Source organism: Pecten maximus, chromosome 12 (genome assembly GCF_902652985.1).
Source record: "Pecten maximus chromosome 12, xPecMax1.1, whole genome shotgun sequence".
Classification (NCBI taxonomy): domain Eukaryota; kingdom Metazoa; phylum Mollusca; class Bivalvia; order Pectinida; family Pectinidae; genus Pecten; species Pecten maximus.
This window is the reverse complement of record NC_047026.1, coordinates 22900298-22916126: the sequence shown is the minus strand read 5'-3', so window position 1 is coordinate 22916126 and position 15829 is coordinate 22900298. Positions and strand designations below refer to the sequence as shown.

General features: G+C 37.6%; 1 protein-coding gene across 26 annotated transcripts; it reads left to right on the top strand.

Moving 5' to 3' along the window:
- Positions 1 to 298: 298 nt before the first annotated feature.
- LOC117339268 (RING finger protein 24-like) lies at positions 299 to 15404 on the top strand. 26 transcript variants are annotated; one of them, XM_033900761.1, is made up of 9 exons: positions 299 to 750; positions 5744 to 5869; positions 8222 to 8261; positions 9128 to 9169; positions 9632 to 9711; positions 10349 to 11329; positions 11570 to 12723; positions 12771 to 13250; positions 13301 to 15404. In XM_033900761.1, exons 1-6 carry the CDS (start codon positions 686 to 688, stop codon positions 10506 to 10508), a joined length of 513 nt encoding a protein of 170 aa, XP_033756652.1. In that variant the 5' UTR covers positions 299 to 685; the 3' UTR covers positions 10509 to 11329; positions 11570 to 12723; positions 12771 to 13250; positions 13301 to 15404. The 26 variants fall into 26 exon arrangements, 15 of the variants coding, with proteins under 15 accessions (XP_033756652.1, XP_033756649.1, XP_033756655.1 ...); XM_033900758.1 differs by having other exon boundaries at positions 11522 to 12675; XM_033900764.1 differs by having other exon boundaries at positions 11522 to 12723; positions 12867 to 13250.
- Positions 15405 to 15829: the final 425 nt, after the last annotated feature.

Sequence of the window (15829 nt, the reverse complement as noted above, 5' to 3'; positions counted from 1 at the left end):
TACTATTGATCACCCTCCTCCTAATTTAAAATTATAGTTATTACACTTTCATGTATATACGTTGACTAAACGGTAGTTAGATTTCCATCTTCTGACATGTTTAATTCATTTTATCGTAATGCATTATTCAAACTTGATTAAATTACAAAGGACATTGATGGGGGATGGGGATATTTAGAGATCAAACTTGTGATGTCGTGAGTATTATTGACAGTATCGTCACTGTTCATAACCAGTTGTGTTTCCGAAAGTAGGTCAGTTCTATAAATAGACAATGTATATATATGTGTGTGGCGCTGTATGTGTACACTCGGCCGTCAGCTGATCGTTTCTATGTCAGGGATATACGCACACACGCACGTACATTACCGAGTTTTCCTGAAGCAAGTGATCACAATACACCGAAAGGTTTCTTACCACGCAACCGTCATGATCATGACCTCTTAACAAGCCAAGATGATGATGATTCTGCTAAGAAATGAACCCGGCTGCTCGGATAGATGAGCTAAGTACGACGTAGTTCCACTTTCTCGTTAGAGAGTTTCGTAACACCACTTATTTACACTGGTGCAATGGTCTAAACTCGGTCACGTAGGGTAATTACCGGCCAAGAATGCAGTATGATTGATGAATGTATTCGATGGATGCTTATTAACGTTTCTGACGGGCCATACAACACCTGCTGATGATATATTTTCTGCAGGTGCACGGATATACAATGGAGTCATGGCGGGCAGTCGCTCAGAGCAAGTACATTTCAACAAACTTTAACATATTTTGGCTTCGATGTTATGATGTTTTTATCTGCTGTAATTGGTCGTGCTCTGTATACTCGGGTTGTTTTACGCATACTACCTTCTTGGCCAGTTTCATTTTATATACTACCTGCCCAACCCCAGACTGCCACCAGGTCACTCCCCACCCCACCCACCAGGTCGCTCCCCACCCCACTCACCAGGTCGCTCCCCACCCCACCTGGTCACTCCCCACCCTACTCACCAGGTCACTCCCCACCCCACCCACCAGGTCGCTCCCCACCCCACCAGGTCACTCCCCACCCTACTCACCAGGTCATACCCCACCCTACCTACCTAGCTAATAATCTCCATTCAGCTATCCTCGATATACTGTAGGGGTAGTTTCTTGATCATGAGCTATCGTGATTCATGTGACTTACACCCTGTGATATAGTTGAGTGAATAAGTAGATAAATATAGTTTTGAACAGTGGATAGTTTAGTGAGCTATATCACTCTCTGCATGACTAATTGCACTATAACTCTCTGCATGACTTACACCCATGGGATAGTTTAGTGAACTATCACTCTGTACATGACTAACATCCAGGGGATAGTTTAGTGAACTATCATTCTGTACATGACTAACATCCAGGGGATAGTTTAGTGAACTGTCACTCTGTACATGACTAACATCCAGGGGATAGTTTAGTGAACTATATCACTCTGTACATGACTAACATCCAGGGAATAGTTTAGTGAACTATCACTCTGTACATGACTTACACCCAGGGGATAGTTTAGTGAACTATCACTCTGTACATGACTAACATCCAGGGGATAGTTTAGTGAACTATCATTCTGTACATGACTAACATCCAGGGGATAGTTTAGTGAACTATAATTCTGTACATGACTAACATCCAGGGGATAGTTTAGTGAACTATCACCCTCTGAGTGACTTTAACCTAGAGGATATTCTGATGAAAAAATCACTCTGTGCATGGCTAACACCAAGGGGGATAGTTTAGTGAACTATAATATAACCCTCTGTGTGACTTATACTCTCGGTCAACTACTGTGTACCATTGAACCATCACCCAGTGACTTACACCAAAGGATAGTATTGTGAACTTTCACACTGTATATGACTAACACCCAGGGGAATAGTTTAGTGAGGTATCACCCTCGTGTGACTTACACTCAGTGAACTATTTGTACTCTTTTATAACTAGTGAACTAGTGAACCATCACCCTCAGTGTGACTTACACCCAGGATGATAGTTTAGTGAGGTACTGTATCGCCCTCTGGTGACTTACACCCAGAGGGAAGTCTAGTGAACTATCACCCTCAGTGTGACTAACTCCCAGGATAATAGTTTAGTGAGGTCTTCTCTTATTAGAGATTTAAATCAACATTTCATTTTTGTTGTACAAATTTTGTCTAAAGCATTACCTTGGAATATATGATGCAAGACTAACAAACAGGTATAAGGAAATCAGATGGATCGTGCTTTGATAAAACATCAGTATAACAAAGTGTTTATTGAATCTATTTTGATTGGAAAATCCCTAATTAACCTTTATAGCTACATTGTATGACAGGTTACATACTTCCAGTTACTACCTACCAACACACCAGGTTCTGCTGCATGGGTACTAATGAAATTTCTCTGTATAACACCGTGCTTCTCTGCAGTGATTGTTTTCGAGTCAGGATGACCTATAGTCATAATGCTCTGTCCGTCGTCATACGCCCTGCCCCGTCGGCCGTCTGCCATGTGTACACTTTTCACATTTCAAACATCTTCTTAAGTTCCAATGGTGGGATTCAAGTGAAACTTGCCTAGAATGATCTTAAGATGATCATGGTCCTGAAAAAGTGTTGTTGTTTTTTGGTCAGTCCAAAATCCATGGCAGCCATCTTGAAAAACACATTTTAAACTTCTTCTCCAGTTCCACTACTGATGCCATTGAAATTGGTAAGGAAGTTAATGAAGGGGGAATCAACAATTAGTGACTTCTTCTCAAGTTCCATCAGTTGGATTCAGCTCTAACTTATCAGAAATGTTGTAACTAACATGATTGTGCAATTGTGGTTTTTCCTGAACAATACCTATTTTAAACTTCTTAAGTTCCTCCAGTGGCATTCAACTTAAACTTGACTACAAGGATCTTCAGATGGTGATATTATTTTTTCTGGTTGGTCTAAAATCCAAGATGGCCACCATTGCCAACAGTACCACTATACTTGCTAATGAATATGTCTACTACAATAATACAAGGGTCAGGTGACCGTTAAGGCCTATGGACCTCTTGTTTTTACCCTTTTTGGAAATGGTTTGTATATTTGTGTGCTGGGTTTATCTCTCCCCATGAACATTTCCTTGGTTTAATTATCTCCCTGTGAACAGCCAGGGTCAATTTGAGTTTGGGTCTCCTTGTAGTAGCTGGTGACTACCTTGCTGAACAACATATATGAGAGACCTCATAATCGCATACCATGCAGAGAAATTAGTAAAGTGTCTTGCCCAAGGACACAACCAATGGGAGTGGGGCTGAGGCCCTAGAAATTTTGAAATATAGCACAGTTTAAGGAAAAATTAGGAAATATTAACTTTGTTAAACTTAACAAGTAAGTAGCATTTATGTACAAGAGGTAGTTTATCAAGTGACTGAGTTTTGTTGCACTTTATGGAAGTGAACAGAATGACTAGGTCACTGATTTTGTTGCTTATTACATTATAATGCAATTCAAACTTTAACATATACATCCATTTTTAGCTCACCTGCCCCAAGGGCAAGTGAGCTTATGGCATGGTGCAGTGTCTGTCGGCCGTCTGTCTGGCATCAGCTTTTTAGCCCACCATCATCAGATGGTGGGCTATTCAAATCGCCCTGCGTCCGTGGTCCGTGGTCCGTCCGTCCGTCCGTCCCTCCCTCCGTCCGTCCGTCCGTCCGTCCGTCCGTCCGTAAACAATTCTTGTTATCGCTAATCCTCAGAAAGTACTGAAGGGATCTTTCTCAAATTTCATCTGTAGGTTCCCCTTGGTGTCTAGTTATGCATATTGCATTTTGGGACCGATCGGAAAACAACATGGCCGACAGGCAGCCATCTTGGATTTTGACCATTGAAGTTTGTTATCGCTATTTCTGAGAAAGTACTGAAGGGATCTTTCTCAAATTTCATCTGTAGGTTCCCCTTGGTGCCTAGTTATGCATATTGCATTTTGGGACCGATCGGAAAACAACATGGCCGACAGGCAGCCATCTTGGATTTTGACCATTGAAGTTTGTTATCGCTATTTCTGAGAAAGTACTGAAGGGATATTTCTCAAATTTCATCTGTAGGTTCCCCTTGGTGCCTAGTTATGCATATTGCATTTTGGGACCGATCGGAAAACAACATGGCCGACAGGCAGCCATCTTGGATTTTGACCATTGAAGTTTGTTATCGCTATTTCTGAGAAAGTACTGAAGGGATCTTTCTCAAATTTCATATGTAGGTTCCCCTTGGTGCTTAGTTATGCATATTGCATTTTAGGACCAATCAGAAAACAACATGGCCGACAGGCAGCCATCTTGGATTTTGACAATTGAAGTTTGTTATCGCTAATTCTCAGAAAGCACTGAAGGGATCTTCCTGAAATTTCATATGTAGGTTCCCCTTGGTGCCTAGTTATGCATATTGTATTTTGAGACTAATCAGAAAACAACATGGCCGACAGGCAACCATCTTGGATTTCGAAAATTGAAACTGGTAATCGCTATTTCTAAGAAACTAATGAAGGGATCTTCCTGAAATTTCATATGTAGGTTCCCCTTGGTGCCTAGTTATGCATATTGTATTTTGAGACTAATCAGAAAACAACATGGCCGACAGGCAGCCATCTTGGATTTCGAAAATTGAAACTGGTTATCGCTATTACTAAGAAACTAATGAAGGGATCTTCCTGAAATTTCATATGTAGGTTCCCCCATGTGCCTTGTTATGCATCTTGCATTTTGAGACCAATCGGAAAATAACATGGCCGACAGGCAGCCATCTTGGATTTTGACAATTGAAGTTTGTTATCGCTATTTCTCAGAAAGTAATGAAGGAATCTTTCTCAAATTCCATATATAGGTTCCCCTTGGTGCCTAAATCTTAAATTTTGTATATAGGTTTCCCTTGTTTGAAAAGTACTAGAGGTTTCTTCTGAATTTACACAGATTAGTAAGACTTAGAAGAAGAGAAAAGTAGAGAAAAGATCAATCTGACATGGAACCTATGAAGAACATTCAATGGTGGGCGCCAAGATCCCTCTGGGATCTCTTGTTTCTTTTAACAAATTCTTCTCAATAACCAAGAGGCCCAGGGACTTGATATTGGGCCTGTAGCATGCCTAAGGTTGAAGGGCTACTAAATTTGTTAAAATGACTAACCTTGACCTACGTTCAAGGTTACATAGGACAATAAGCTAAAATCTTCCAATGACTTCTTTTCAATAGCCAAGAAGCCCAGGGATTTGATATTCCCAGATTGGTCCTAACATAATATTTCTGTATTTTATAAACTCGCCATTTGACACCATGATATTCCCAGGTGGGTACTCCCATAATATTTCTGTATTAAACTCGCCATTTGACCCCATAATATTCCCAGATGGGTACTGACATAATATTTCTGTATTAAACTCACCATCTGACGCCATATAATGTTCCCAGATGGGTGCCGTCATAATATTTCTGTATAAAACTCAATCTCACGTCATAGTGTTCCCAGATGGGTGCTAGCTGTCATAATATTTCTGTATAAAACTGTTAGCCATTGTCACCAATGTTCCCAGATGGGTGCTGACGTAATATTTCTGTATAAATCTGTGACTCTTTAATTTGTCACCAATGTTCCCAGATGGGTACAGACATAACATTTCTGTATAAAACTATTAGCCATTGTCACCAATGTTCCCAGATAGGTAATAACTTTCTGATGAACTCTGGCACTTGTTTGTTTTTGTATTACAGAAACTATGTAGAAAGCCATAGAGATATGAAGGGTAGTGACGTTCCCTTCAACATCTCGCTGCCACTGCTCGGGATCGGACTGCTCTCCCTACTCCTCAGCCTTACATTTTGCTGTTATATGTGGAGGTATGCTTACAATAGTTAAGATAAGTTACTTTACCAAAATATTCATACATTCTAAAGCTTAAGCTTAGCTACTGAAGGAACAAGTGCTTTCAGGTCATCTTACCTGAAGGGCCACAGGATGACTTAGAGCCATGATGCTTCGTCCATCGTTCTCAGCCATGTGCTGTCCTAGAACTTTTCGAATTTCAAACTTCCTTTCAAGTTCATAAGTGGGATTCAGTTCAACCTTGCCTGTAATAATCCTGAGATGGTTCTGATTAATTGTTGTTCATTTTCAGCTCTGTCCAAAATCCAAGATGCCACCATCTTGAAAAACACATTTTAAACTTCTTGTCCAGTTGTACTGGTACATTAATGAATATTGGAGTTGAGGTGGGGATGTTAAGGAAGGAAGCTGACAAAGTGTTGTTGTTTTTCGGCCAGGGATAAACTTCAACATTGCCGTCACTGCATCAATATTATAAAATGATTGTACAGTCAAAATTTTCCTGTTTTAAACTAATTTAAACTTATTCTCAAGCGCCATCAGTGCGATTCAGCTCAACCTTGCCTGAAATGATTCTGAGATGGTCCTGACCAAGTGTTCTTATTTTTAGCATCGGTCCGAAATCCAAGATGGCCGTCATCTTGAAAGAACATATTTCAAACTTATTCTTAAGTTTTATCAGCGGGATTAAGATCAACCTTGCATTGCCTGAAATGAAGCTGAGATGGTTCTGACCAAGTTTTATTTCCAGGTTGGTCAGAAATCAAAGATGGCCACCATGACAAACAGTACCACTATTCTGCTACTGAGTATATACTACAATAATACTAGGGTCTTTAAAGTTAGATGACCATCCAGGCCCCATGGACCTCTTGTTAAAACTTCTTCTTAGGTACCACCTGTGGGATTCAACTATCGCTTTCCTGAAATGGTCCTTAGATGGTCTTAACCAAGTGTTCTTATACATTGTATTTCAGGTTGGTTCAAATTACAACATGGATGCTTCAGTGGCCATTCTATAATACAATTGTGCAATCATAATTTTCGTAAATTTATCAGTTACATTTAAATTTAGATGGAATCTATTAACTAGCCTAGGAATGATTCCAAGATAGTTCTGACCATATTTTGTTATCTTGCACGATAATATACAGTATAACACAATTGTTCTCAGTACCATATTGGCATAACTATACTGCTACTGAGTATGTATATGTACTACATTAATACTGAGGTCTTTCTAGTGAGATCACCGTTGAGGCCCATGGGCCTCTTGTTTTCAATACATATGTGGCATCCATTTTTTTTCATCTAAGGTGGCCATCTTGGATTTTGACAGTTAAAATTGATTACTGATATGAATTATTAGACCATAAGGTTCTTCGATATCTTTCATATTTAGGTTCCCCATGTTACCAAATGATTAGAGGATCGGTAAAGATCATTCAATGATTGGCACCAATATCCATTTGAGATCTCATTTATCTTTATTCAAGAAGCAATTTTCATTTCAGAACAAAAATTAATTCTAACATATGATATAATTGTATTCATAAGATCATAAAACTTCATAGTATTTAGTCCAAATTAATAAGTCTTCATTATATTAGAATGATACAGGCTTATTAATGTTAAATTATGAGTGCATGGTTCAATGGAAGAGGAACTTGAAGGTATTAGATTGACCTTGAAAAGTGGGTTAAGGTCACTAATGATTAGCCTTCATCTACCACCATGCTGGTACGAAATGGCATCTCTGTTAATCATTTGCCTGTCTGGGCTTTGACACAAGGCAAGCTAAATATAACCTACTGGTATATTTTGGTGAAATGTGTAGTTTCTAGTCAGTAGCTCAGTTATGTACATTAAGATAATATATATGTATATGTGTATATAAATTAATGTATCCTGATTTTTTTAATGATGTTGAAAAATGATTTATTTTATATCTTGAACTGTATTCCAGACAATAATAAATTTCTAGAATATTTCTATTTGTAGGTACCATATTTATCTGCCGTAAGCCCATACATATACATATACCTAGTAACAAGCCACTCAAATTTTTACAATTAATTGAAAATGCTCACAAATGCTATTCCATGGTACTGTAATGGAGTCAAAATTAAAAAACATGAATGTTGATTATCCTGCAGTAGGCCATTCATATTTATTTTACAATAAGTTGAAAATGCTCACAAATCCTATTTCTATTGTCCTACAATTGAGCCAAAGTTTATAATATGTTCATTTTTCTTCAACAAGCCAACCCTCTTCTTTGGTCAAAATTGGTCTTTATAGCATAAATATGGTACGTTTAAGTAATATAAAAGTAAGGTAATAAGACATGTATTGTTGGTTGACAGATTGCGATGTAAAGCTCGACAAGAACAAGGTTACAGGAGAGTAAGTACATCAGGATCTTATCACGTCCCCAGCATGTGTACTGCATGGACAAGTGTAATGTTTTCTGATAACTACTGCCAGGATGTGGAGTGCACTTAATTACTACACAAAAAATAGTCCCTTCCTGAATGGGAAACAATATGAGTACATGCTGTAATTCTTATAAATTTATCTCATCTGATGAAATGTGAAAAGGATTTTTGTAAACATATTGTGGAATATGTAAATGATAATTTGTAAAACATGTAAATATAAAGTTTACTAAATAAAAATTTGAATAATATCTAAATAAAAAAAATTACAATATGTAAATCAAAAAATTGTACAATATGTAAATAAAGATTTGTACAATATGCAAATAAAAATTTGTAGAATATGTAAATAAAAATTTGAACAATATTTAAATAAAGTAAATACAAAATTGTTCAATGTCTGACTAAAAAATAATGCAATATGATAAATGAAAGTTGTACCGTGTATATTAAGTGAAATGAACATGTCCTATGGACATTTCTATAATGTTTGGAATATGATTTTATAGAATTTAAATGTTTGGAATGAGATTTCATAAAATCTCGTATGTTTGGAATATGGTTTTATAGACACAGGGGGCCGCGGTGGCTGAGTGGTTAAGGTGTCCCGACACTTTATCACTAGCCCTCCACCTTTGGGTTGCGAGTTCGAAACCTACATGGGGCAGTTGCCAGGTACTGACCGTTGGCCGGTGGTTTTTCTCCGGGTACTCCGGCTTTCCTCCACCTCCAAACCTGGCACGTCCTTAAATGACCCTGGCTGTTAATAGGACGTTAAACAAAAACAAACAATTTATAGACATTTTTTATTTGCCTTCTTTATATTAATTTAAGATCAAATTCAAGACAACGAAGAAGAGAAAACTTCCCAATGATGTGAGTATGTGATGGTAGCAGCTGGTGCCATCAGGGCTTCTGGTCAAAACTTTGTCATGTAGACATTGTATTATTGTAATTACATCTAAAATGATTTGTTCAAGTATGTATTATGTATATATTGGGGTGGGTGGGTTAGAGCATCAGCTACATAATCTCAAGTGAAGATACAAGTTGAGTGGTTCGATGCTCCCTACCTGTGTTAGTTTGTGTTTCTTGGGAAACTGAGAAATGGGACGGTCTGTGTTGTCATGGTTGTGTCCTTTGTTAAGACATTTTACCCTTATTGCTCTGGATGGCATGTGACGGCCCTCCCGTAATATGTTGTTTGGTGAGGTAGTCACCAACTACTACAAGGAGACCCCACATTAACGACCCTGGCTGTTCCAATGGCAATAAACCCAGCAAACTATGTATATTGGATCATATCCTGATGGTATATTTTATCCTTTGTGTTAACAGACCTGTCCAGTGTGCATTGAGGAGTTTGAACAGTCGGAGTATGTGGCCATCTGTCCCTGTAACCACTGCTTTCATATGAAGTAAGTGACATCACAATGTTTTATAGATAACAATAATGTCATCTTATACTTTTTAAGATTTGATTGATAACTTTAGAAATAGCATACTGTTAGGAAGACATCATTACGTTTCGGCTAGTATTGTTACATGATAAACATGAAAACTCAGGGTATATTTTCTAGCACATTCAAATAAGATTAAGGGTGATACAATGATGAATTGTCTCACACACAATATTTGTATTGTACTGTATGAAAAGTTTTATACAGAATCTGCAAGTAGCACAATCACTATAAATTTAGTGTTCTTTGCTGAGCTATAAATAAGATTACCACTTAAGATACCTATGTCTAATACAATTGTGATACTTGTCAGATTGAAAGAGCAATTAACCACAAACTGACATTTTAATATGTAACAAGGTCAAATGGACAAGGCATTACTTATATATTTACCAGATTATCTCCCATCTTCAATCAGAACAACAATATATGTCATGAAAACAAAACCAATCAAACCTGTCTATAGAGACCATTCAAGAGGAGGCGGTCTCTATAGACAGGTAGCCTTTATAGATAGGCATGAAAATGTCTTAGAATTATTAAATAAATGTAAATTTTCCCCTAGATACAAAACTTATACTGTGCATATTAACAGGTGTCTGTTGGAGTGGTTACGATACCAGAATGCCTGTCCAATGTGCAAGGCACCTGTCCAAGCCTTGCCTTCTCCAGGGGAGAGAACTGGCCTCATTCCACTTGACCGGAGGACACAGGATGCAGAGAGGGCTGGACCATCCTCTGCCGAGGCAGTGTAGTACAGCTGTAAATAAATTTTACAACTTATATTGTGATACTAAGATAAATGCACTAGACAAGATGGATGGTACAGTCTTCTTCCCACGTGTTGGAGGTGACCGGATCGGCCATTGTGATAGTTTTGAACCAGAAGAATGCATATGTTCTGTAATATTGGAAACAGTCGAGAACTGTAGTTCTCAGTATTTTGATGTGATGACGTGAATTAAGGAGCAATAAATGGTCGCCATTTCAGAAAACAATTGTAATTAATTACGTACTTGGCAATGGCGATCAAGCTATTAAGGCAAGACTCCATCTTAATCAAAAGGCCATATCTGAGCTGATGTGATCAAGTAAATGTGATATCTTTGGAGTCTTTCAATGACTCACAATAAGTTTGTTATATCCCTTTAATGTTCTATTTTGTGTGCCATAAAGATTGGTGGCAAAAATTGACTGCAATAGCCCCTGTGAGTCTAACAGGGTCTGCATCCCCTTGTGGTTGTGTTCAATGATGATAGTTGTGGAATTCTGAGATTTGAATGACAGTACATTTGTATTGTTCCACACTGATGTTAATATTCAATGGAAAGCCGCTATGCAAAACATCATATTTCATTATCATGTGATTAAGTTTAATGATTTCTTTAATTTCAAACTGTACCAGTCAGGACCCAATTACCAGATCTCAATATAAAAAGCGGGACTCTATTTCGTAAATCCAGCGCTAACTAGTGTTTAGGTACACACCACACTATTTAGACTATACACAGTACTAACTAGTGTTTAGGTACTCACCACACTATTTAGACTATACACATCACTAACTAGTGTTTAGGTACTCACCACACTAATTAGACTATACACATCACTAACTAGTGTTTAGGTACTCACCACACTATTTAGACTATACACATCACTAACTAGTGTTTAGGTACTCACCACACTATTTAGACTATACACATCACTAACTAGTGTTTAGGTACTCACCTCACTATTTAGACTATACACAGTGTTAACTAGTGTTTAGGTACTCACCACGCTAATTAGACTATACACAGTGTTAACTAGTGTTTAGGTACTCACCACACTATTTAGACTATACACAGTGCTAACTAGTGTTTAGGTACTCACCACACTAATTAGACTATACACAGTGTTAACTAGTGTTTAGGTACTCACCACAATATTTAGACTATACACAGTGTTAACTAGTGTTTAGGTACTCACCACACTATTTAGACTATACACATCACTAACTAGTGTTTGGGTACTCACCACACTATTTAGACTATACACAGTACTAACTAGTGTTTAGGTACTCACCACACTATTTAGACTATACACATCACTAACTAGTGTTTGGGTACTCACCACACTATTTAGACTATACACAGTACTAACTAGTGTTTAGGTACTCACCACACTATTTAGACTATACACAGTGTTAACTAGTGTTTAGGTACTCACCACACTATTTAGACTATACACAGTACTAACTAGTGTTTAGGTACTCACCACACTATTTAGAATATACACATCACTAACTAGTGTTTAGGTACTCACCACACTATTTAGACTATACACAGTGTTAACTAGTGTTTAGGTACTCACCACACTATTTAGACTATACACAGTGTTAACTAGTGTTTAGGTACTCACCACACTATTAGACTATACACAGTGTTAACTAGTGTTTAGGTACTCACCACACTATTTAGACTATACACATCACTAACTAGTGTTTAGGTACTCGCCACACTATTTAGACTATACACAGTGTTAACTAGTGTTTAGGTACTCACCACACTATTTAGACTATACACAGTGTTAACTAGTGTTTAGGTACTCACCACACTATTTAGACTATACACAGTACTAACTAGTGTTTAGGTACTCACCACACTATTTAGACTATACACAGTGCTAACTAGTGTTTAGGTACTCACCACACTATTTAGACTATACACAGTGTTAACTAGTGTTTAGGTACTCACCACACTATTTAGACTATACACAGTACTAACTAGTGTTTAGGTACTCACCACACTATTTAGACTATACACAGTGCTAACTAGTAGTGTTTAGGTACTCACCACACTATTTAGACTACACACAGTACTAACTAGTGTTTAGGTACTCACCACACTAATTAGACTATACACATCACTAACTAGTGTTTAGGTACTCACCACACTATTTAGACTATACACATCACTAACTAGTGTTTAGGTACTCACCACACTATTAGACTATACACAGTGTTAACTAGTGTTTAGGTACTCACCACACTATTTAGACTATACACAGTGTTAACTAGTGTTTAGGTACTCACCACACTAATTAGACTATACACATCACTAACTAGTGTTTAGGTACTCACCACACTATTTAGACTATACACATCACTAACTAGTGTTTAGGTACTCACCACACTATTTAGACTATACACATCACTAACTAGTGTTTAGGTACTCACCACACTATTTAGACTATACACATCACTAACTAGTGTTTAGGTACTCACCACACTATTTAGACTATACACAGTGCTAACTAGTGTTTAGGTACTCACCCCACTATTTAGACTATACACAGTGTTAACTAGTGTTTAGGTACTCACCACACTATTTAGACTATACACAGTGTTAACTAGTGTTTAGGTACTCACCACACTAATTAGACTATACACATCACTAACTAGTGTTTAGGTACTCACCACACTATTTAGACTATACACATCACTAACTAGTGTTTAGGTACTTACCACACTATTTAGACTATATACACAGTGTTAACTAGTGTTTAGGTACTCACCACACTAATTAGACTATACACAGTGTTAACTAGTGTTTAGGTACTCACCACACTAATTAGACTATACACGGTGCTAACTAGTGTTTAGGTACTCACCACACTATTTAGACTATACACAGTGTTAACTAGTGTTTAGGTACTCACCACACTATTTAGACTATACACAGTGTTAACTAGTGTTTAGGTACTCACCACACTATTTAGACTATACACAGTGTTAACTAGTGTTTAGGTACTCACCACACTATTTAGACTATACACAGTGTTAACTAGTGTTTAGGTACTCACCACACTATTTAGACTATACACAGTGTTAACTAGTGTTTAGGTACTCACCACACTATTTAGACTATACACAGTGCTAACTAGTGTTTAGGTACTCACCACACTATTTAGACTATACACATCACTAACTAGTGTTTAGGTACTCACCACACTATTTAGACTATACACAGTGTTAACTAGTGTTTAGGTACTCACCACACAAATGAGACTATACACAGTGTTAACTAGTGTTTAGGTACTCACCACACTATTTAGACTATACACAGTGTTAACTAGTGTTTAGGTACTCACCACACTATTTAGACTATACACAGTGTTAACTAGTGTTTAGGTACTCACCACACTATTTAGACTATACACAGTGTTAACTAGTGTTTAGGTACTCACCACACTAATTAGACTATACACAGTGTTAACTAGTGTTTAGGTACTCACCACACTAATTAGACTATACACAGTGTTAACTAGTGTTTAGTTACTCACCACACTATTTAGACTATACACATCACTAACTAGTGTTTAGGTACTCACCACACTATTTAGACTATACACATCACTAACTAGTGTTTAGGTACTCACCACACTATTTAGACTATACACAGTGTTAACTAGTGTTTAGGTACTCACCACACTATTTAGACTATACACAGTACTAACTAGTGTTTAGGTACTCACCACACTATTTAGACTATACACATCACTAACTAGTGTTTAGGTACTCACCACACTATTTAGACTATACACAGTGTTAACTAGTGTTTAGGTACTCACCACACTAATTAGACTATACACAGTACTAACTAGTGTTTAGGTACTCACCTCACTGGTGTTTAGGTACTCACCACACTAATTAGACTATACACAGTGTTAACTGGTGTTTAGGTACTCACCACACTATTTAGACTTTACACAGTGTTAACTAGTGTTTAGGTACTCACCACACTAATTAGACTATACACATCACTAACTAGTGTTTAGGTACTCACCACACTAATTAGACTATACACATCACTAACTAGTGTTTAGGTACTCACCACAATATTTTGACTATACACAGTACTAACTAGTGTTTAGGTACTCCCCACACTATTTAGACTATACAAAGTGTTAACTAGTGTTTAGGTACTCCCCACACTATTTAGACTATACAAAGTGTTAACTAGTGTTTAGGTACTCACCACACTATTTAGACTATACACATCACTAACTAGTGTTTAGGTACTCACCACACTATTTAGACTATACACAGTGCTAACTAGTGTTTAGGTACTCCCCACACTATTTAGACTATACAAAGTGTTAACTAGTGTTTAGGTACTCACCACACTATTTAGACTATACACATCACTAACTAGTGTTTAGGTACTCACCACACTATTTAGACTATACACAGTGTTAACTAGTGTTTAGGTACTCACCACACTATTTAGACTATACACAGTACTAACTATTGTTTAGGTACTCACCACACTATTTAGACTATACACATCACTAACTAGTGTTTAGGTACTCACCACAATATTTAGACTATACACAGTGTTAACTAGTGTTTAGTTACTCACCACACTAATTAGACTATACACATCACTAACTAGTGTTTAGGTACTCACCACACTATTTAGACTATACACAGTGTTAACTAGTGTTTAGGTACTCACCACACTATTTAGTCTATACACATCACTAACTAGTGTTTAGGTACTCACAACACTAATTAGACTATACACAGTGCTAACTACATTACACTTGAGGGGGGGTATGTTTTGTTACGTTACACTACAGGGGGGTATGTTTTGTTACGTTACACTATAGGGGGGGGGGGGGGGGGTATGTTTTGTAACGTTACACTACAGGAGGGTATGTTTTGTTACGTTACACTATAGGGGGGTATGTTTTGTATCGTTACACTATAGGGGGGTATGTTTTGTTACGTTACACTATAGGGGGGGTATGTTTTGCAACGTACACTATAGGGGGGTATGTTTTGTAACGTTACACTATAGGGGGGTATGTTTTGTATCGTTACACTACAGGGGGGGTATGTTTTGTAACGTACACTATAGGGGGGTATGTTTTGTATCGTTACACTATAGGGGGGGTATGTTTTGTAACGTTACACTATAGGGGGGTATGTTTTGTATCGTTACATTACAGGGGGGGTATGTTTTGTAACGTTACACTATAGGGGGGTATGTTTTGTAACGTTACACTACAGGGGGGTATGTTTTGTTACGTT

Excerpts from the sequence above, each read along its gene's own strand:
- LOC117339268 (XM_033900772.1), top strand. The coding sequence starts at position 686 with ATGATATATTTTCTGCAGGTGCACGGATATACAATGGAGTCATGGCGG. Across the intron at positions 8,262-9,127 it reads AAGAACAAGGTTACAGGAGA|ATCAAATTCAAGACAACGAA; the intron begins GTAAGTACATCA and ends TATTAATTTAAG. Across the intron at positions 9,712-10,348 it reads AACCACTGCTTTCATATGAA|GTGTCTGTTGGAGTGGTTAC; the intron begins GTAAGTGACATC and ends GCATATTAACAG.